Source organism: Limanda limanda, chromosome 5 (genome assembly GCF_963576545.1).
Source record: "Limanda limanda chromosome 5, fLimLim1.1, whole genome shotgun sequence".
Classification (NCBI taxonomy): domain Eukaryota; kingdom Metazoa; phylum Chordata; class Actinopteri; order Pleuronectiformes; family Pleuronectidae; genus Limanda; species Limanda limanda.
The window spans coordinates 12,708,174-12,730,932 of NC_083640.1; the positions used below are offsets into that span (position 1 = coordinate 12,708,174).

General features: G+C 42.1%; 1 protein-coding gene across 1 annotated transcript in view; it reads left to right on the forward strand.

Annotated features, from left to right (window-relative positions):
* The first annotated feature begins 7,721 nt into the window (after positions 1-7,721).
* Positions 7,722-22,759, forward strand: part of LOC133001705 (EGF-like repeat and discoidin I-like domain-containing protein 3) — a 107,437-nt gene continuing 92,399 nt past the window's right edge. The window contains exon 1 of the mRNA XM_061071357.1: positions 7,722-7,990. Within this exon, the coding sequence (XP_060927340.1) occupies positions 7,927-7,990 (64 nt within the window). The 5' untranslated portion in view covers positions 7,722-7,926. The remainder of the gene's footprint in view (positions 7,991-22,759) is intronic.

The window sequence follows — 22,759 nt, forward strand, 5'->3', positions numbered from 1 at the left end:
GTAGGATGTATTTGCTGCGTATTTAGATGATAGTTTGATATTTTGAGAAATATAGGGAATAAGAACCAAATCCACCATCCAGGACCTGTGAGCTCATTAGTGCAAACACTGAAGTGTTAAACAACAGTTTATGGTTGTGTCCTCTTTTTTTCCTGAACAGAGCCAAGCCAAATAAGTCCACCCCCCCCCCCCACACCCACCCACCCATCCATGCCACACCCCACCGGGATTCCAATCTTCAAGCTAAGTTAAGTTATCTGGCTGCAGGGGACATCTTTATGTTTAGCATACAAAATGAGAGCACTATCAATCTCATCATCTAACAGTCGGCAAGCGAGTGAATGAGCAAATTTCCCAAAATGTCAAACTTATCCTTAAATTATTTCTCACCGCCCTGGTCTGTCACTTTATCAGTACCCTTTATTTCATCTTTACTTTTTTTTCAAATTACTAATGCGTATATGAGAGATAAAGAGATACAATTATCTAAATACACCGACATAGACAACTAAGGCAGTTAACCATGCTGGTAAATTTTGTACTTTGCAGTATTTACCATTATTCTGTTACTGTAGACAGACTGAAAAATATGCTTTTATGTGGCCTCATTTTGAAATTTAACTACACAAATGCATACATGCAAAAGCAAAAAATCCACGCTCCCATAATACACAAATACCCCTCATTGTGATTCCCAAATGCCTTTATGTGTGCACCTTGATAATATATATGAGACCCTGTGGGTGCCAGTAAATACGTTCTGTGGCTCCACAGGAACAGAGGCCTTAAGTAGCCTCAGTAAATGGTTTTATAAGCAGTTCACTGAAGCATGATGTCTCCTTACCTGAAACCCCGTACCATTACCCCTCACATATTACCACTGATACAATTTACTTTCAGGCAATTGTGGCACAGACCAGTGATTCTGTTGATTGATTCCATTGCCTCGTCTAAAAGAAATATATATGTCCTTACTTTTCAAAGAGAGTGAGTTACTGCTGTGTCTGTGACACTGGCTTGACGGCAGAGCTTTAGTAACTCCTATATTTGGAAAATCCAAATCTGAGCCCAATTTTCTTGTGACTCAAGTTTTCAGCAGATATATTTGGTCGTGGCTGAATGGGTTTTAAGAGGGTTTGTCTAGACTGAGGTTAGCGTGGAGGGCAAACACCGGCCAGTTGCTAATGTAAGCTGCAGAAAAGAACAATTTAAACAAGATTTATCATCGGTGCACCAATACTGCCTTTAACCACTTGTCAAATCGTAAAAAATTACTGGGAATACCTAAATTTGACATGTTCATAGCTGAAAAGATGCAAATCAGAGCAGAGACAAATATCATAGTAAACTGGGACTGGGGATTAGCTCACCCTGCCAGTGGGACTGTTAAATGATAAAATACTATTCAAATCCAACCAAAGAAGATTTAATCAACTCAATTCAACCAATTTCCCAACAAAACTGGTTTGAACTTCCTCCCTTCTTAGGCTGAAGATGGAAAAAAATGCTGTTTCTGGTTCGAATAGTCAACAGTGACGACAGGAGGAAGGAATGGATGTTTTGGGTTGGTAGGTTTTTGGTGGAGGAGGAAAGTGTCAGGACCACATTGAGTTCTTCTAAAGAGCAAAGTGATCTTTCCATAAGAAATATAGTCCTTCCATTCCTTTTTCTGTTGTTGACATATGTGGGATTGTGGTGTGGAAAATGAGTTCAGGGACATCGAACTCACAGAACCACTCATTGTAACCCTACGTTTGTGTTTCCACTATCAGCCGTGTTCTATCAGCTGTTGGAGTCTCATGTGTCATGATTGCAGTGTGCTTACTGAGGCTTTGAAGTTAAGTCCTCAGTAAAGGGTTGATGCCATCTCTATAAATGAGCCTCTGCAGGTGAAGAAAATATTTGCTGATACTGAAACTGTAAGTCTTTGCCTCGCAGGCGGTATATTTCTTTCCTTGATCTCAGCATTTGTTTGAAATGAACAAATTTAAACCGTGACATCACTTATGGGACACCTGTAAACATACTTTAATCAAAAATGTTCTCCTGAATAAACAAAGCTCTCTAATTACAATAAACACTAAGAAGGTTGAGTCTGTTAGAATAAGACCCTGAAGTCCTCTTGATTTGAGGAATCTGTGGAATTTAGCTGAATGGATCCATGCTGAGCCTGACAGATAATAATGAACTGTTTGTGTGAATCATGTCTTCAAGTCCTAAAGCTGGTGAATATGGGTTTCTCAAGCTGCCTTGAATGAAGTGAAACTACTTTCAAACACTGACTGTTACTGATTGAGTTAAAGGTGATATACGATATGTACTGCCACTAGATGTTGTACTAGTCCCAGGATCTCGGACCAACACAAGTACTTTGTCTACCTTTAACAGCACAGTGTGATGGGCAGGGGACAGATGTGTGTACAATGGTTTTGTGCCATGTTCACATCACTATCGACTGGAGGTGGAGCCCCCTCGCTTTGTAAATGTGGGTCAGGGGCAACGCTTTCACAAGGATTGACTTGCACCTACTAACAGGCCGGCTTCCAAATCAAAGCACACAGAAGCTTAAATCACAATACAAATGTGAGGGTGGGACTCCATTGTCTTCTCAGGGACGCTTGAACACTGCACTTATACAAGTTGGTTCTATCAGATGTTAGACGTCTCAAAGTGACTCAATAAATAAGCGGTGATCATGTGCTACATGAGAGAGAGTTTAGAATAGTGTGAAAGCTCCTGTCAGTCATTCACTGAAACCCTATATACACATGCCACTCTATTGTGTATTCAGCGATTTACAGTTTAGAGTCAGTGGAGCGCAGCTTGCTACTCAGCAAGCCCAGTCAAATATTATGATCTTCTACTGTAATTTGAATAAGATGTGTTTTCTTAATGTGGAGGCTTGAGCCAGTGTTTTGAGGCAAACACCAGGTTGTTGCCTTAAACATATTCATAGTGAAAACAGATGGGATGGGGTGCAGATCATTGTTATTATGGGAAAACAGTGGGGGTGAGTTGTGGAAAGGGTTTCCTGTGAGGCAGAGTATCATGGTTCATTCACTCTGGAAAACTGGAAATATTCACTGAACACACATCGCACTAGAACAAAAAGGAATACTTCTGATGTGAAGGCACTTGATTTTTCTTTTTCCCTTTTTATAATTTAGAAATAAAATGAATAGTGATATAATGGCAGTTGTGCATTACTAATACCATCAATGACAAAATAGTCAGAATAGATTTATACTGAACATAACTTTATATAAACTATAATGATGAGTAGAATGACAAAGACGGGGAAAAGCACAAGTTGATGCCAGTGGTATCACCAGCCTGGGACTGAAAAAAGAGAGGAATAGAGAAGGCTGCCTGCCGTAGGAACATAACTCCCGCTCTGTGTCCCGGTGCTGAGAGAGGAAGGGAAAAGAAGACACAATGCAATATTCTCTTTGGAATTAATTCACTGTCTCTGCTCCAAGAGCATCTAATTCAGTGTTGCTTGCCTTCTTTACCGTCTCTCTCTCTGCCCCCTCTGCCGCTCGCTCTGCCTCTCCCACTCTGCCTCACCCACTCTCTTCATCCATCTCCTTTTTCTATCGCACTGTTTCCATCCCGCCTTGACTGCCCACCTCCCCACCACCACCACCACCACCACCACCCTTTCTAACCACCATCGCCACCTCTTTCCCTTTACTGTCTCTCGTTCTGTCTCTCTCCGCCCTAGGCCTTTGTTAGACTGTCTTTGTGGCGAGAGCAGACAGAGAGAGAGAGGCCTTGAACACAACTCAGGCAGTCTGATTGGGAAGGAGAGCACAAGAACCTGAAGACGAGGGGGAGATGAGAGAGGGGAAGTGAGTGGATATGAAAAAAAAGAAAAACCTCTTCTCCCCCTGTGAGAGACAGAGAGAAACCAGAGGATAGAACCACGGATGGGCAAGAAAAGAAAAAAAGTATATATCCCCTGATCCACTATTTTAAAGAGGTTAACCTCATTAAAATTGTGGTTATGAAAATGCTGAGGGCATGAAAGATAATAAAGCCTCGTACCAAGTAGTACATGCTCGGTGTGAATTCAAAGATTCTTCATGCATTATGTTTCAATTTGAGATTATTTCTGTGTCCTAAAGGTGCTTCAGCCTCCCCATCCATTTGGATAAAGGGCTAAAATCTCTGTGCCCTTGAAGGTGCGGATTATTAGTGGAAGAGAAACGACGTCGCAGCCACTCCTCTCCAACTCCGCAACTTTAGCAAGGAATAAAAACATGGCGCTGGCTTTTAGTGGCTGAAATAAAAACAGCAGTCAAATATGAGAAGGTCACTGTGTTTTCCAGCCCGTTGCTCATCCTAAATGGGTCCCCGTGGTCTAAATGAGGATGGATGTGAGTTGGAGAGGATCCGCTGGTCTGAGCCCGGCCTCTCGGCAAGCCAGGGGAGAGACAAGGGCAAAAGAGACGAGGGGAGTCGAGCTCGAAGGAATGACCTGGCTGTGCCGGGGTTTAGACGTAGTAGTGTGGAGGATTTAGAGAATACAGTTGTAGAAGCTGTGTTCAGTGTGAAGGCTGGCAGCAAAACTGGGAGGAGGTCAAGGGGCTTGTGTTCAGTGTACAGCTTTACCAGCAAGCCGTGGTGTCGGTGGACAATCCTCTGATCGTCTCTCTGTTGTTTGATTTCTCTCCGTCTCTCTCTCTCTCTCTCTCTCTCTTTCTCTCTCTCTCTCTCTCTCTCTCTCTCTCTCTCTCTCTCTCTCTCTCTCTGGCACAGATGGAACTGAAGCCAAATGAGGATTTTGTGGAGTATTATGATTGTAACAAGACACTATTAAAAGGATATTAACTTATTCAGATTTAAACCTCATCCAACTCCAAACAATAGGTTATACCATTAAATGAACTCATCATATCATATCATAAGATATCCAACCTGGATTCATAAGTTGTAACTAATGCTGTTTGAGACATTTCAGCTCACATTTGTGGCTTCCTCCTTATTAATAATCTTCTGTAGTGATAATGCATTTTGAAGGAACCACATTTACCACGGAGAATGGTACGGCGCCTGGTAACCTGAAACGAGGGGAGGTGCTGCGATCAAAGAAGTAGAGGGAGGCGTCCTATTAAGATGATAGCAGACTTTACTGTGGCTACTGCCAATGATTTATTAGTCTGGATCAAGTGCATGCACTTATAGGTCTCTATCTACATTAAACCATAAGACACTTGATATCTTCCATGATTCATGACGAGGAGCTCGGGACGCCTCAAGGTCAGACTGATAAGTAACTGGATGTCGGACGAGGACATCAGCTGCGCCCTGTTCTTTCTTCAGCTGTCGAATATTCTTACAAAAATGTGTGGAATGAAAACATATAAATCAGAGCTATGGTATTAAACAGATAATGTTTTTTTTTAAATTCCATTTATTGATAAAAAATATACAAATAACTATCACTATCAAAAAAACATTCAACTCCACTACTGTACTTCCATCGCTCCTATTTTCAACCTTAAATATCACTGTATAAATAATGACCTATAATAATAATGTGGATTGATCAGTATAAATCTAAAATCACCAAAGTGAAACTCTCTGATTCATTCCACCTCAGTTTTCATCAAAATCCAATTGACTGAAATAGCACACATGCATGAACAACCAGTGTGGCGCCAGCCTTGTGTGAAATAATCTAATTTTGAAATAATCTAATTTACAAAATGCAGAGATACCTAAAGTCTTTCACATTTCAGTCTTATCATGGTTGTGTCGGTGGTGTCTGAATTGATGAAGCTAGAATGACTAAAGTAACAAAAGTCAAAGTCTATAAGCTGTGAAAACGTCTGCGTGGGTGTTAATGTCATTCATGGAGTCAACATAAGCATGGGAAAGCTGATTTCAGTGTTATAATAATGTGACACCAACCTGTCTTTTCCAGGAACCACGACAACATCACAATAAAAAAACTAACTAACATTTGCTGGGTAACACATCATGTCTTATTTCATCTACTTCTAAATTCTATTTTTAGGATAAAGATGATGTTTCAGGCCTTCTAGAGAAAAGGAAGGCCTACTTGAATCGACTAAATTGATCAGGCAGTGTCTGACTTCCTGAGGCTCCACAGGGGAACCAGATGGGAAAAAAAGGTTAAGGAAAGGCTGAAGTGCCTGATTATACACAATTTAAAGTTCCACCTCGGCAGCCGGCTTTTTAAGTGTGCTCTTCGAGAGGAGGAGGAGGAGGGGGAGGGGGAGGGAGAAGGGGAAGGGGAAGGGGAAGGGAGGAAGAGTTGTCTCCATCAATGAGTGCCCCACTTGGTTCACTGTGACCGACAGTGAAGCTCACACATCCCTAGGTCACTCTGTCCTGGAAGCTGTCAATCCACACGTCCTAATGGGGATGTCTAGTGGTTATTATCATTATATTTTATTTATTTTGAAAATAAGAGCAGCTAAATTGTGGATTTTTGTTTCTAAATTCAACGAAAAATAATTGTGAACAGCATTCTACATAAGTCTACACAGACACTGACACTGACTGTGTAAAGTAAAACTGCATAGTATTGCGAAACATACCTCAATAAAAATGTGTCATTATGTGTATATTTTTCAAAAAAATCAAACAGTGGTGGATGTAGAGTTTTCTAAATCAGGGGCCCTAAAGGTGGCCACAATTTACAGAGATGTCCAACATCCATCCACTAAAGACAGTCCTAGTTTACTGTTAACTCTATAGCAAAGCTACACACCATTTGATGTAAATATTGTGCATTTTAAAATACCTTTGAAAATTCTCATCAACTCGCCTATTCCTCATTTTAATGCATGAGGTACAGACCGTTAGTCTCTAAAATGGCGCGTAGCTGAAAATTACGGCCAGTCCAATTTCAGCTGGGTCCAGTGCCCCCCTGATCCCACCCCTTCTCCAGCCCCTTTAATTTAAATGACTTTTGGTTTAAAGGTACAGTGCGTATAATTTAGTGAAGTTGCACGTTGCATCTGAATCCCCCTCACCTCACCTTCCCTTCCTAACATGAAAGAAAACCAGTGGTAACCTTCAATTGTTTAAAAAACTAGTGTCTAGTTTGGCTACTGTAAAAAACATGGCCGCCTCGGTGGAGAGGACCTGCAATATATGTAGTGTAATTAAATATAAAGTGCTCATACTAGGGCAAAAGAAACAACAATGGAGCACACAAGTGAAAACATCACTAGGGTTATTTTTTATTCAATTCTTGTCAATAGATCTCACACACTGAACCTTATAGAAGTGCTAATTAGCGTGTTTTATTGTGGCGGTGTGGACAGGAAGTGATGACAGTAGTTGTCCGGCAGCGCTTAGCGCACACGTCGCTTTCTCAAGCACATCTCACCACTGCGGTAGGAGAGAGAGAGAGAGAGGGGCAGAGAGAGAGAGGGGGGAAGAGAGAGAAAGAGAGGGGGTTAGAGAGAGAGTGAGAGGGGGGGGAGGGAGGGAGTGGAGAGAGAGAGAGGAGGGGGGGAGGGAGTGGAGAGAGAGAGAGAGAGAGAGAGGAGGGGGGAGAGAGAGAGAGAGAGAGAGAGAGAGAGAGAGAGAGAGAGAGAGAGAGAGAGAGAGAGAGAGAGAGAGAGAGAGAGAGAGAGAGAGAGAGAGAGAGAGAGAGAGAGAGAGAGAGAGAGAGAGAGAGAGAGAGAGAGATAGGTGGACCAGGCAGGCATCGTTCACTTGCTCCTGCGCGACAGAGGCGGGTGCGCGTCTCCACTCTGCGCAGACTTCCTCGCACAGGGCTTCACCTGAGAGGACGTTTACGCACGCACGCACTCCGCGCACTCCGCTCCCGGGCCAGACCCTGCAGCGACGCGAGGAGGGAGAACTTTTGGCTTATTTGGCCCCGTAACCTTTGGAAGTCCAGAGACCAGTCCATCCAGTGAGAGAGAGGGAGACAGAGACAGGATGGGACCGCTGCTCCTCTCCATCGCCCTGTGTCTCAGCGCCGCTGTCCCGCAGCGTGTGGAAGGTGAGTGGGGGGGGAGAAAAGTGGGGAAAAGAAACATATCTCACGACCGGCTCCTCCCTGTGCCACAAACTGATCCGTAGCGATGGCTGCGTCCTCACACATTGGAAGTGGATACAGATTTTGAGCCCACGCTGATACAGAATGTGGCGCGCTTCTGTGGAGAGCTGGTGGAATGTGACCGCTCTGTGGATGGGAGGCTGCGCACAGTTTGTTTATTCCTGTGTTTATAAGACACTTGTTTGAGTGAATCCAACGCGCGACCGAATGCTTGATCCGTGCGTAATTCCGCCCGGATGGAGAGAAATCAGCCCGTGCACGCGGAACGCACATTCGAAGGTAGAACCGCTCCTGTGGTTCGTGCGCCCTCACCCTGATCATCCTCAGCTGTTTGCTCCATCCTCTCCCTGATGCCTCCGTGGATACAGGAGGAGGCTGTGCGTCCGGGGATACCCTACTGTACATGGCCCCGTTCCATGAAGAAAGAACGGGAAAAAAAGACGGCACTTCTTAAGTAATTAGTAATTATTAGCTTCAGACAGACCATGTTATCAGTAAGAGGACATATGCCTCAGAGCCGCCTGCATTAGTTGCATGGCTAAAACAGTATTGACTAGGATGACATCACAAGAGGGTTGATTGCGCATTGCAAGTCTTCTAATTCCCAGAAGCTGTCAGGCTGCTTTCTGTGGAGAGGAGGCTGGTGGAAGCTTTTGCATCCACCTGACCCAGTGAATCAGCATTCAGGCCATCTCCCATCCTCCCCTGCCCTTCAGTTTTGTCTGCTGATGGAGATATTTAAGCTTCTTTGCCAGCTGTACATCTCCTCTCCATGGAACAGTGCCAAACTGTACCTGTGGGGTTTTGGGGGAAATAAAGCAGCCTAGCCCTTATGGAAGTGGGTCATGCCATCCTCCCTGTCTCTATTCATTTAGCGACATGCTCGCCTCAGGAGTCACACATGTCAGACAGACCTCCGTCTCTACAGCCGGAGTGAGCCTTGAGCCGAGTTTGTACGGCTCCCTCAGCCTCGCGGTGTCAACTCGGAGTCAGCCTTTACAAGACATAATACTTCCCGGTAGGCTGGAATAATGAATACAGAGGGAAAAACACAGGGAGCCGTGGTGCCGTGGGTCCACTTGTTCAAAGCTCAGCAAGTTAAAAATACACCCTGAACCATCACCCTCCCCAATTAATCATATCCAGTATAAATGTGTGCTATTGCAATGGGATTCCTGTCCATCTGTTTCCAAACTGAGCCCAGCTGTAACCTCCTCCACAGTGAGGAGCCGCTTCGAGGAGGAGACGGAGGGTGTTAACAGTGTTTGATCTGTGTGTGATCAGGCTTCTCGCCACAATGGTCGAGCTGGCAGCTACTTTGGCAACGTTAACAGCATAGGTGGTCTGCTCTAAAGATTTCTAAAGAGGGAGAAAAGAAAAAGAGCATCACAGAGTCAGACTGAAAATGGCTCCAAAGCGTTCAAACCCCCTGCTATAAAGAAACAGACAGAGAGAGATCCACTGTGATTCGATCATCCGACGTCTCTTTTAATTCTACAAAAGCAACGTTCTACTTGGCTTTTGTCATTGCTCAAAGGCAGCAGGCGCCTTCAGACAAACACTATGGAGGCTGTCGCAGGCCGCCTCTGTCCACTGAAACAAACTGATGGGGTAGAAACATTCGCCTTCAGGTAAAACAGACTGCATTGTTCCAAGTCAGTGTGCAATACATCACTTCCTCCGGTTGGTTACTGGTGCTGACTCTCACACATTGTTTGGGACCGTGCCTGTCCGCCTGGACAAAGCACATGACCGCACTCGCGGGCGCCCGCTCTATGGAAATGTGAGAGATTCTTTTGTGTTGGTGCACACAGAGACAGTTTTAATGGATTTTCATGCATCTTAATTTTTGTCGCTCTTGATTTTAATGGTTGTGCAATTAGAGCCTCTGTGGCAAATGGACAGCCATCTGGAGATAGGATGTGATTGTCTGCTGTTGGCGCGTCGTGATTAGTCTTAATATTGTGGGTCACTGTTCATTTCACTCAAAGATTCTGCTGGCTTGACACAGTTGAAGAAGTCTGTCGATTGCAAAGGCGATGTAGAAAGTTTGATTCTGATAATAATTGGGGCTTCAGATGGAGTCACTGGGCTCACAGACTCCAGCTTCTTCCTTCTAGCAGGAATGGCATCTGGTTCATTTGGATAAACAATAGACTTGGATGGGAATGAGAGACATTCACATTTTGGCTGGATGCAACTTAATAGTGCTTGTCAATATCATGGCGATGGATAAGACGCAGTACAGATGAATTCAGTAAAACTTTCCACCAATTTTACTGCATTTTATGCACAATGGGCCATAATTGTCCAAAACTAATGAATGTATTGATCACCACAGAAATAAACTGCAATCTTAGATTTGTAAACAAATTACTGTTACAACACAGTATTTGCTAGAGCTCAGAATAAGGTGATGAGCCGAAAGACAAAATGAATAAAACATTTTTTGTTACAGATATTTTGTCAGTATTTTCTGCCTTTGTTTTATTGATATGCCAGCGGTCAGTGTGAAATAGGGCGAGAGAACAAGGAAGCAATGGGCCCAACATAATCAAATCTTAATCCCCTGTTACTCTTGTCCATTAATGGAGGATTTATAAAAAATCCCCAGTAAAGGTTCTCAAATGGGCTAATTTCGGTAATTGAAGCCGGCGCCTTTCCCGATCTACTGACATTATATAGACACATCTAAGAATATAAAAGATAACAAAAGTAGTAATTTGTTGCAGCACTAGTTCTGACCTTTTGGACATAACTCGGCAAAAAAACTTAATAAGATTTAATTAATTTCCAACAGTTTTCAAACAGGTGGACATATTAAAGGAGGACGTTCTTCTTAAATGAATGCCGATGATAACCGTCTATCGCAGATCTCATTATGTTCAGCGGACACCTGAAGGTTATGGTTGATGTACAGGTGACTTTTAACAACAATGGCTGGCAGCCTACCTCCACCGTGCCCTTCAATCTGGTTTTAAAAGGCACAGTCTTCAATCAGTGGAGAGAGGTCAGACCTCTGTCAGATCAGTAGACGTGATAACCACTGAAATCACAGCAACTCACTGGATGACAACCCACACATACGTAAATGCAACACGGGATATCACAGCACAGGATTTAGCATTTGCCCCAAAATTTTCTCCTGCTGCTGCGGTGTCATGAGCTGTCGTCTTTTACTCAGCTTTTATTGTGTGCGTGCGTGTGTTTGTGTTGTTGACTTGATCGGGCTTTTCATTGTCAGTGCAGATGCTCCCTTAATCCCATTAATACTTGAAGGGGAGTTCATTTGTCTGCCATGCTGACAAGTTAATGGATACAGTGCTGTTTGTCTCTGCTTTGGTCAGGCCTCTGTTGTCCTGCCTACATTTCATGCTTGACTTATTGGGAGTTCAAGAGAGGGATGGTTATGGAGGTTGCAAGGACACACGCTGAGGAAGTGCTTTCCAGCAAACTTAAATACGGCCCTGAAGTGAGGATGGACAGGGCGGTGGTAAAATAAGTTGTTGGAGCAAACACAATCGTATAAGCCTTTAGACACCAAAGACATAAGTGTGTCACTGTTGTTGAAATATGTGTTTGTGTCCTTCTGGTCAAAAGCGGGTCACTCAACGGAAGTGTTGGTGTTGGCAACAAGCTGCGATTCAGGTCAATTTCTAAATTCCCAAGGCTTATTAAATCAATCTTTTTTATACAACTTTGTGAAAAGGAGCCGTGTTTGAACACATCACACAGAACACAAGGACTCATCAGTGGTAAAAATAGCCACTTTTCACACAAGGCTCCTGGATGTTGTTGCAAAGTCCTCAAATCGATGTCTGAGGCTTTTATTCACAAAACTCCGGAAACGAAAATTGTTAAAGGTCCATCGTTTACTAAATGCAGCACGTTTTGAAGGCTGCTTGCACAGTGATCTACTTATCATTCTATTAATGCCAGTGTAGAAAAAAAAGAAGAAGCAGAAAGAGCCTTCTGCAAACCAAACTGTTGTGTTTGTAGTGTCAGTTCATGGTGAGTGTATTCCACTTCTTCAGCAACAGAACATGCAGCAGTCCATCCTTTTGTAGTTTTAAATAAAAGACCACATGCTGGTTTCAAGTAATCCCACTGGGTCACGATCAATGACTCAACTTTTGGCGGCCCACAGAGCGACACCCACAGTACGTTTGTGGCAAAAGAGAAAAAATACAAACTCTCATAACTAACTGGATTGCTGACACTCACTTCTGACTTCTCTCAGGTCTTTAAATATATGAATTGTTGTTTAGACCAACAGTTTTCATTTTAAGGTGCTGCAGTGGGTATAAAACACCATTCGGCTTTACTGAACAAGTTTTGTTATTAAACTTGCACTTTCAAATATTTCAGTCCTAGTAATTCGGTTATTGGTGGTATCCTCAAGTTAAATGCTGCAGGTCAGCAGATTAACTATTGTAATTTTAATAAAGATTACCACAATAATCAGACATTTTGCTGAAGTGAAGATTCAGCAGGAAGAAAAGCTGAAAGGATTGTGAAAATATTATAACATTGTTGTGTCTCTGCTCTACTCGTGAGTATTGCGAGAACACAAGATAACTCCAGTTACTGCAGCAGTAACTAGGAGGAGAATAACACAGAGAATTTAGGCTAAAAACATGGTGTAAATAAAGCTTTTTCAAGTCGAGTTTAAATGCCGGGGTTTAGGGACACTTGGATGACACCACAGGAGCAGTATGGAGGCATTCTATGTCTTTTCTCTGTTGTTTTAAGTAGGTTTGAAGAAGGAGTCGTCATTTACATCAATTGTATTGAATTTTGCTGCAACCCTGTTTAACCATGAAACCTCTAAAGTGTTTTGTGGACACTTAACCCAACCCTCCATCGGCATAGTGGTGAGTAGACAATGATTGAATTTTCATTTTTGGGTGAACTATCCCTGCAGGTTTCCAAACAGAACAGAGGACAATAGTTCTCTATTGAACATGTTAGAGACGGCTCATTCTCTGCAGCCTTATCAGATTACAGCTAGTTGCTTTTTGGGTCGAACCATCCCTTTAAGTATGAATTCAACCACAATGTATGCTGAGTGCAAACAAAAAAACAAACACTAAAGCAAGGCTATGTAATTTACTCTGTAATTAATCTCTTTTGTCAACACCTGACTCTATCGATGAAGGGTTAGTTGCCTCTAATTATTGCTTAGGCTTGTACATATTTGTGTGTGTGTGTGTGTGTGTGTGTGTGTGTGTGTGTGTGTGTGTGTGTGTGTGTGTGTGTGTGTGTATGTGTGTGTGTGTGTGTGTAGGAATTGAGTTGGGGAACAGGAATGCAAATATCTCTGACAGGCATCAGGGTGCATCTCAATGCAGACATTTTGCGAGCCAAGAACAATTTTTGTATTAGGGTGGAAGTGGCTAGTGAACACTCTGGACCAACCCATTCTGTTGTGAACCTGTCATAACACATATCAGCCATTTTTTTTATGTCAGTTTTGGCGTGAGTTGAAGGACCCACCTTTCCAAAGCACATCTGCACAAAGGATGAATTATTTCGGATGAAGTGTTGAACAACAGGCGCATGATCAGTTTGAGCTTGTTCAAACTTTGTTGTAAGACCAAAGCTTTAAGAAAACAAGATTAAAGTCTGAGCACGGATGCATGAATGATACGTAGACCTTTGGATGTTTGAATCCTTAATCTCTACAAGAAAGACAGCTCCTGACACATTTTTAGCGATGTAACATCTGGTCTCTATGAGGATATAAAATCTCTGTTGTTTAGTGTTTGGGTATGTGCCTGTGATTTATATTGTTTTTTCCACTTCTTAAAGCCCCTGTCCTAACAATCTGTGTGTAATGCTCTCACTTTTATAGCATTGTCAGGTGTGTGTAGACCACCCAGGCTCAGAATTAGTTTGTAATGGGTGGAGGTTTTGTGGGTATTATTAGTTTTGAAAAAAACCCAAAGCTTATGTCATTTCTGCTTGTGTTTATTTGGACAATCGAGCTGTAGTTGCTACCGACTGAAGCTAAGCCTGATTCAGTCAAAATAAGATTGAGGAGTTAAAGCAATGAGCTTTGCTTTGGTCTGATAAAGTCTCTCCGCTAGGCTCTGGAACACAACTGAATTTTCAATAAGCCAAATCTACTTTTATGAGATCAGATGGATGCAGGTGGCTTAAGTTCCTACTTCCAACAAGCCTGGAAGAAACGCTGGCTTCTCATTCCCATTCGAGAAACATACCTATATCCTGAACCCCATCTCAAAGTCTGTGACTGGAGTTATAGAGGTAAATTTAACCTTTAACCCTATTTTTCTTCTGCCTTATTTTACATTTAATACTGTACAATCAGTGGTAACCAACCTTTTACATTTTTCAATTCCAAATGCAAGCTGATATCTACCACCCTGATATCTTCCAAAATACCTGAATCAAATTTATTATTTTTGCAATTTCTGTTTCAAAAGGCTCAATGTACGAGCATAGTTTAACTATATTCAATGCACAATATTCACATTCATATCTGTTCAATATAATGTATTCATATTTACAGCTTATGTTCAATGCACAATTTGTTGCTTCTCAGTAAAACAATATGTTTTGCAGCAGAGCTGCTACATACTTTTAAGTATGGTTTGCCTTGAAAATGGCCATACATTTGACTACTGTATACAAATATTCCTATTTACTCTAATAAATACTACAGTACTGTAAAGTGTGAAGCCGTGCAACCAGCGCTATCTGCGCTGCCAGTGTGGCCCGAGCGTTACAGTATTTACAGTGAAGGGTTTCTAGATTGACCATTTGAACAGGATCGACATGTTGGTTACCTCTGCTGTACATGAAGCTAAAAAGCAGGTACATGATCATGTAAATCATTAAAAAGTGATTTATGTTTGATAATTAATGGTCCGATGTAAAACTTTATCGCACCAGGTGACATTCATTTCTACTGTACTCTCTCCGCCAATTTGTCGCTCTGATTACCTCTTTCATTTCCCTCTCTAGACACAGTAATATACACAGGCCCTCATCTGAGGATTTGTTTGCGCATTTCATCTCATTCCCAGACTCACCAGTTCTGTAGCTTACAGTGTTTTGACGTCGATTTGATTAAGTCAATACCTGTTCTGCCGTGTGCTTTACTTTGATTGAAATGTATGCACAGACGTATGGGTTTCTCTGCTCAAAGCTTGGAGAGGTAACCCAGAAATGTCATCACACAAACTCTAGGCAGTGATTCTGGATGTTTTTCACAGTGTGGCTGTCCATGCTTCACTCATTTGCCAAAAATCTAAATCAGCTTCCCTTTTTCATCATGTCAGCCAGCCTGCCTTTATGTTAAATTGTGCTCAATGCCAACAAGGGGATGATTGATGAAGGATCGTTTGAGAGCAATAAGGAATATATCAGTTAAGGGTGGAGTGAAAACAGGATATTCATATGTTTTTAGATATCACAAATCTGCACATGCTCAATTTCACCTGAAAGCCTCAATTCTCAATCCAAATGAGCAAACTGTCCTAAAACATGTCCAAGTGCTTTCAGTAGGGTTATTTGAGGTAATGGCTGAAGTGCAATTTTTTATGAGTGGAATATCATGAATCCAGATGTTTTACATTACCCTTGGGGTGTGTAGTGAAAGAGAGAATGAAAATCCCCTTTCATATGAAGATCAGTAAAATGCAAACACTCACCTTTATACTTCAAAGTAAAGCTCATTAAGAAAACTAGAATGGATCATCACCTCCAACGTGTAATCATGTTCCATTGTCACTTACATAAAGGACATGGCTTGTAACCATGTTACCGTTCACATTCGAACCAATAATGGTACCTGGAATCCGGTACTGGTTCCCATAAGTACTTGTTTTATGTAATATATTCTCACCGTATAATAAATGTCCGACCATGGGTTTTACTGCTGAGATGTGCCTCTGTGGAATTTCGTGCTGCTCCCCCCTCGCAACAAAAATTCCAGTACAGTGGAAACCACTTATAGTGATCACATTTGTCCTGGGTTAAAGTCATCACTATAAGCGTGCTTACTGTGATTGAATTGTGTAGCTTGTGAATGATAGAGACACAGACAGGAGCAGTAAATTACTGACAGAACCAGTGAAACTGTAAAAAAACGCTCCAAACATGTTTGAAAAGACCCAAATGAACCCTTTGAGCAAACATAGTGGAGCTGTGCATGGTGCCCTGGGTGTCTGCCTTGGTGCAGCTGTGGCTGGGCTGTACACACTCTGACGGTGCCTAGGTCTGAACCCTGGTGCCGTGCATGGCTCCCGGGGCGTCTGTGCCATTGACTCGCCATTGTTCTGATTGTGTGCTCTGATCAGAACAGAGCTTAGTTTGATTACGTTCCAGGGATGAGTCACATGGTCTTGCTCTCTCTCTGTCTTTATCTAAAGTATTCTATCTTTCACTCTCACTCGCGTATACATTCTCTCTCACCCAGATGCGCTCACAGGTACTGAAATTTGGCACAGATTGATTTAACATGATTAAGAGTACAGAGTTCGGTACTCAACCCTAGTTGTAACAAGTTGCACCATTTTGGTAATTTTTAGGTATACGAATTATACTGATTATAACATTTTGGGGCATAAGGGCGATAGCAGACCGACTGAGGCCGGATCAAATTGGAGTATGTGTAGTGCTCATCTGATTCTGATGTTTAACTAAATGAAATGAAAATCGGATATGATTCATCTATAATTAATTACAGCTAATATTTGGGCTTGAAAGTACCTTCACTATGAACAGTGAAGCGAGTGTGTTGATGGTAACAACTTTATGAACTAAAGTGGGAGCGAATTAGCAGCAGTAGAGCAACAAGTTGGATTTCTCTAATGTTATTTTACTTTGTGTGGCATACAGTACTTTGACATGGTGAGAAATGTCATTAGCCTTTGCAGAGATGTTCGCTCTAGTTCATCATTGATTCTAACATTGGACTAAATTGGGGATCCAATTTTCCAATTTCTTGGTTGGGTTGACTGGATTTGTATCTGTTTAATGTATTATTTACATGATACATTAAATCATACGTTGTTGTATAAATGAATGCACATAATGTATTATTGGCTGTACCATATGGAGACACACTGGTTTCTGCCCATTTGACATTTACTCTTACATGAAGTTGAATAGAATTCATGAACTGTATAGACCTCACTCACCTCTTCTTCCCAAGTTGTATTATATAGGAACGTTGCTCACTTTCTGTTGTTTCCCTGCTCTCCTTCAAAAATAGCTCCACTAATATCTTTGACCGCGCTGAACTTGTCTTGCGTCTTTCTTTTTTTTAGCTCTTAAACCAGGTAGCTTGACAATATGGTCTCTCTATTATTCACCTCCATTTGACGTGTATGAAATATTTACCAGCGTGATCTCTAACCTTCCTCAGCTGTTGTAGGTAGGTGTGCTCCACTGCAAACACAGGCAGAGACTAGGGCTGGGCGATTTTTCGATCCCGATTCGGGATCGCGATAAAATTTTGATCGATTTCGATTATCTCCTCGTGACATGTATTCGATCTCACGTGGCAAAAGTAAGCGCAACAACAGTGTCGGAGTCTGCCGGCTGCCGTCTGCAGTTAGGACACGACACGCCCCCTTCCCATCGTGAGAGCTGATGCAGTTGCGAGAGAGAGAACAAGAGAGAACGAAGTTGAAAACATGAGTGAAACTGAAGTCGGGGACAGCGAAAATAATGCCGAATGTGAGAGCGACATCCCTACATCACCCGGAACCGAAGACATTTTCGAAAAAAAGCGTAACGCGACGTCAGTTGTGTGGACGTGGTTTGGATACGGCTAAAAGGACGAGGAGCAGACGAAGCCGGTCTGCAAAATATGCCGGCGGTCGGTACCAGCCAGGACGGGAAACACCACAAACCTTTTCAATCACCTGAGACGGCACCATCCCAGTGATTACACAGAGAGTTTGACTCTGGTTTGACTGAAGTTTGCACGACACCAAACAAAGAGACAGGCAAGACCGATACGTCTCCCGTTAGCATCGCTAACGTTAGCGATGCTATGTTAGCAAAACAACAGTCCATCCAGTCGTGTTTTGCAGCCATTGCCCCATATGAAAACAATCGAAGCGGGGAAAAAATATAACGAGCGCTATTACTTATTGCTTAGCTACAGATATGATGCCCCTGAGCACAGTGGAGAGGGACGGCTTCAGGAAACTGATCAAAAACTACATATCGTGATAAGAATCGAGATCGATCAATATGGAAAAACATATCGTGATAACATTTTTTCCCATATCGCCCAGCCCTAGCAGAGACATATTGAAAGTGCATCTAGAACACAGCGATCGTAAATCTTGTTGTGTATCTGGTGTCGACGCGGCGGAGGATGTGACCATTTAAATTAGCAGTTGAAGAAGTTCAGTGTATTTTTAAACAGTGTCAGTGCAATGAAGAGGAATCTTTGTGTGATATATCACTCCCTCACACACACACACAAACACAAAGTTATAATTATAACACATCAAACTGTGGCTGTGGCTGCTGCAGCTGGGAGAAGATTTGGTTTAATGTCATGTTTAAAACTACTGGAGATTTGTCCTTGACGTGTGTCAACAACGCCTGTGCTATATCGTGTGGCACGTAGTCATTCAGCAGATGCAAGCTTTTGTTTGAGTTTTTTCAATCAAACATCAGCTCTTCATTTCCAATCTAATATTTAATTTCCATTCTCAAGGCCAACTTCGCTTCCACAGCCGAAATAGTGCTGATTAAAACTGACACAAAACAAGCAGTGTATAATGGAGATGTTCAGTAATCCCAACTGTTCACTAAGCCTCGTCTTGCTCAGCAACGAGGCTCTTTGAGTAAGTAACGGCTGCTACATGAAGTCCACTGACCAAGAGGTAAGCAGGATGCAGAAATTCAATTTGTCAAGGCTTGCCCTTTTCACTACACACAATGCTTTGCTTAAGCCAGTGGGTGTGAAGCACAGCAGGCGCAGAGTGGACCAAGGATCAGAAAAATGTTTTTAACGAGTTCTCCTAACATGCATTTACAGTGGTGCTGTGGAGAAATGCCACGTGCATCATCTGTTCAACATTTGTCTCAGTTTAGATGTAAGTAAATCAAAACAAAAAGAAGTGGCATGTGAAAGTACTGTTATAGTGAGATTTAAGAGGCGCTCCAGTGGTTGTTAGCTTTTAAGTAAAACCAGTGTGATTTACGGTGGCAAGGAAGTTAACTGCATCAAAGCTGTGATGTGCACATTTAAAGCTAAAAATTGCACATTCTGTACTTAAAGTTAGTAGTAGTATTAGACTCCAGAGTTAACTTTTGTGTTTTCTGAGTGGGTAGAATGGAGAAGTTCACTAAAAAACTCTTGAAGGGATCATCTCTGCTCTCTTCAAGGTTCCCATGAGTCTTGAAATACCTACAAAACATTTGACCAATTTCCAGTCATTGAAAATGCGTAGAAAATTATAAGAAGAAATAAAATGTCCTAGAGAATCTTATGTTTTCCCTAAGAATTAGTAAAGCATTCTCCTATTTTCTTTTAGCTGTGACTATACAAGATCTGTCTGCTCCCAAAAGTTGAAAACATTGCCTTTTGAAAGAGTTAGTTATTAGATGAGTGAATCATTTAAAAATCTGATTCCAAAGAATATACAAGAAGGAATTTATTTATCTTCAGGCATGCTGGTAGGCGGATTTTGGCCAATTTCCTTTTCCCAGTCTATATGCTAAACAAACTAGCTGCTAGCTCAAGAAATCGACCAAGCATATTTTCCACATACTGTAGGGCTGCTCGATTATATGTTCTTGGACAAAAACGAAATCACGATTATTCAAACGATTATTAATATGTGCCCTTATTTTTTTTAATGACTAACCGGAAGTACCAGTCACTTCCGGTTCCGGTAAACACCGATTTCGGCTGCGTGTCTTATTCCTCCGTGAAACCATGCAGGATATCGGTGCCTGGTTATTCAAACCCTTAATGATGGCAACATTAACACTCTCCATAAAAACACTGAATTTTCCTCTCAATATTAAATGACCCCATCTGCCCCCCTACTACAAGCACACAGAGAGAGAGAGAGAGAGAGAGAGAGAGAGAGAGAGAGAGAGAGAGAGAGAGAGAGAGAGAGAGAGAGAGAGAGAGAGAGAGAGAGAGAGAGAGAGAGAGAGAGAGAGAGAGAGAGAGAGAGAGAGAGAAAGAGAGGGGTGGGGGGGGGATATGAGGACCATCATCATTTACCCACGAACCCCGACATTGAACGGGTTCCATACAACAAAAAGGGGAGAATCGCGAGCTGACCCGCGCAGGTCCGGTGTGAGCAGCCGGCGGCTGCGCTCTGTAGAGTGGACGCTGCGCGGCGCGGCCGCTACACTGTGTGGTGCTGCTGCTCGTCGGATTCGAAGAATGAATGAATGCTTAAGGGGAAGGACTGAATTGCGAATGCGCGTCTCTTTCGAAAAAAATGCCAAATAATCGTTTCAACTCGATTATAGTAGTTTGGAGATCGTTTGACCCAATAATCGTAATCACGATTATATTTCGATTAATTGAGCAGCCCGAACATACTGTATGTTTCTCTCAATGTAATGATGAAGGAATAAATACTTGGAAAATCTCCTCTCAATGCTTTTTCTCTGGATTGATCAAACTTGTGTTGGGTTCTTTGAAGCTCTCGCTGTCTCACTGTCTCTTCCACACACTCGCAAAGGCACAGAAAAGAGACTAAACATTTGAATTTTCTGTACTAGTGAATCCTTTGTGAATTTTGAATCAGAGGATCGCGGAGTGCATTTGTGTGGCATAATTTCCCTTTCATCCAAAAATGCCACATGGAAAACATCATGACAACAAGGGAGCTAATGAGGTAAACATTTAACGAACAGGGTCACAGAGATTTCTTCATGTGCTTCTGAATATGAATTAATCCTGTGAATTAGTGACACAGTTTCTGACAAAAAGTCATTTTTCTCTCGCCCATTTTCTTCTTCCTCGCCTTTTAATGTGCCTTTTAGTCGCACTTTCCCACGCAGACACCTTGCTCTTCAGCGGTTACAGTGAAGATTCGGATGAGCTCTGAGCTCCACTTCTTTATACATGTTTGATGAATCCCTTTATGCGACCTCAGGGATACAAGCATGTAGCAGATTTTGTCTGGGAAAAAAAAAGGTACAAAAGATGGGAGGTACCCAAGTTTGTAATGAGGCTAGCAAGGCTCTTCTGGCTCCTGAGCAAAGTAGGGCATCTGTAATGAGCGTGCAGAGGGGCGTGTGTGTGTGTGTGTGCGTGTGTGCATGTGTGTCTGTGTGTGTGTTTGTGTTCAGGAGGAGGGGGCCACAAAAACGGAGATAGAGGTTTGTTGTGGGTGTTGACTGAGCCAGAGGCTATACCATCCGCTGCCCAGTGGATGTTTAGAGGACGGAGGTTCAGTCATATCTCCCACTCAACCACACATGCTGAGATTCTAGAGATAATGATGGAGTTAGCTTGATGTGAAATCTCACGTCGATTTTAGACGCTGTTAAAACCTTTTGGGCACACATTATTTTGGATATATTTTTTTAATAATCTGTTGAGCAAAGCAATGCGATGGCATCATCAACATATATACAAAGATATACTGCTAAATATTTGCTATACATGTAAATAATGCAAGCAAGAAAATCAATGCAAACACCAGAGTCACAGTCTGGTCACTGCGTTGCTAAAATGTCATTATTCCATTGTGTATTACAAATTCAGTAAAAATACTAAACCAAATGAGCTTTGCTGGCTCTTAATGAGCAACAACCTGAAGTAAGATGTTCATGAATGACACTAATTAACACCATCGATCTCATGGCCTTGATCTTATACTTCTCTGTCACACTGCGAGCTGCCAGCTGGGTTTGAGACACTGTTTATTTGGCTACTTGGTTCTTTGTATTCAATTAAAATTAGGAGTGATGTGAGCATCTGATCATATCATTTATTTATGGCTTTAATGGCAGTTAATTAGTGTATGGGATGTGTTCAAATGAGATTTTTGTATATATTCTATACTTTGGATTTTGGGATAGACCTTGTCTGTTATTGATTTCACTATATCTATCCCTCTATCATTTCTTCTAGCATGTGGAGTGACTTGACAATTCATTATTCTAGTCACAGTTTAAAGCTCCCTTCACATGCATAAGCAGCAACATAAACCACATAATAACCATCATTAATTACTTCTTGCTATAGGCCTGTAGGGATCATAAACCTCAAAGAAATACTGCCCAAGAGGTTAGGGGTTACCTGCCGATGCCGTCACGTTCAATCAATGCTTTTAATATGTGAGACCAACCAAGGATAGTTAAAGGTTATCTAACTTTTGTCTCAACTTGATGTGGTCAACTGAGACCTGGACGATTGTAAATTTGATTAGGCCTGCAGTGTCACGGCAGGTTGCTCGGGTCCGTTGTTTGTGTGTTCGATCCATATAGCTGGATCGATTCCAAAAGGCCCATGATCAAGGTTATGAAGAAATATCCCTGTGCCATTTATGCTACGTAGTGCTACTGCGTATGACGATGTTTTTATAGTGATTTATAGTGGCATCATTTTAATCACCTTCATATGAATTTTCATACGCCTTGAAATCTGTTTTTATGATATGTGCATCTAAAATGCCACCACAGTTCCTTATATCTATGCGATTCCTCCTGTACATGGGTAATAGTTTGACCACAGGAAAAGCC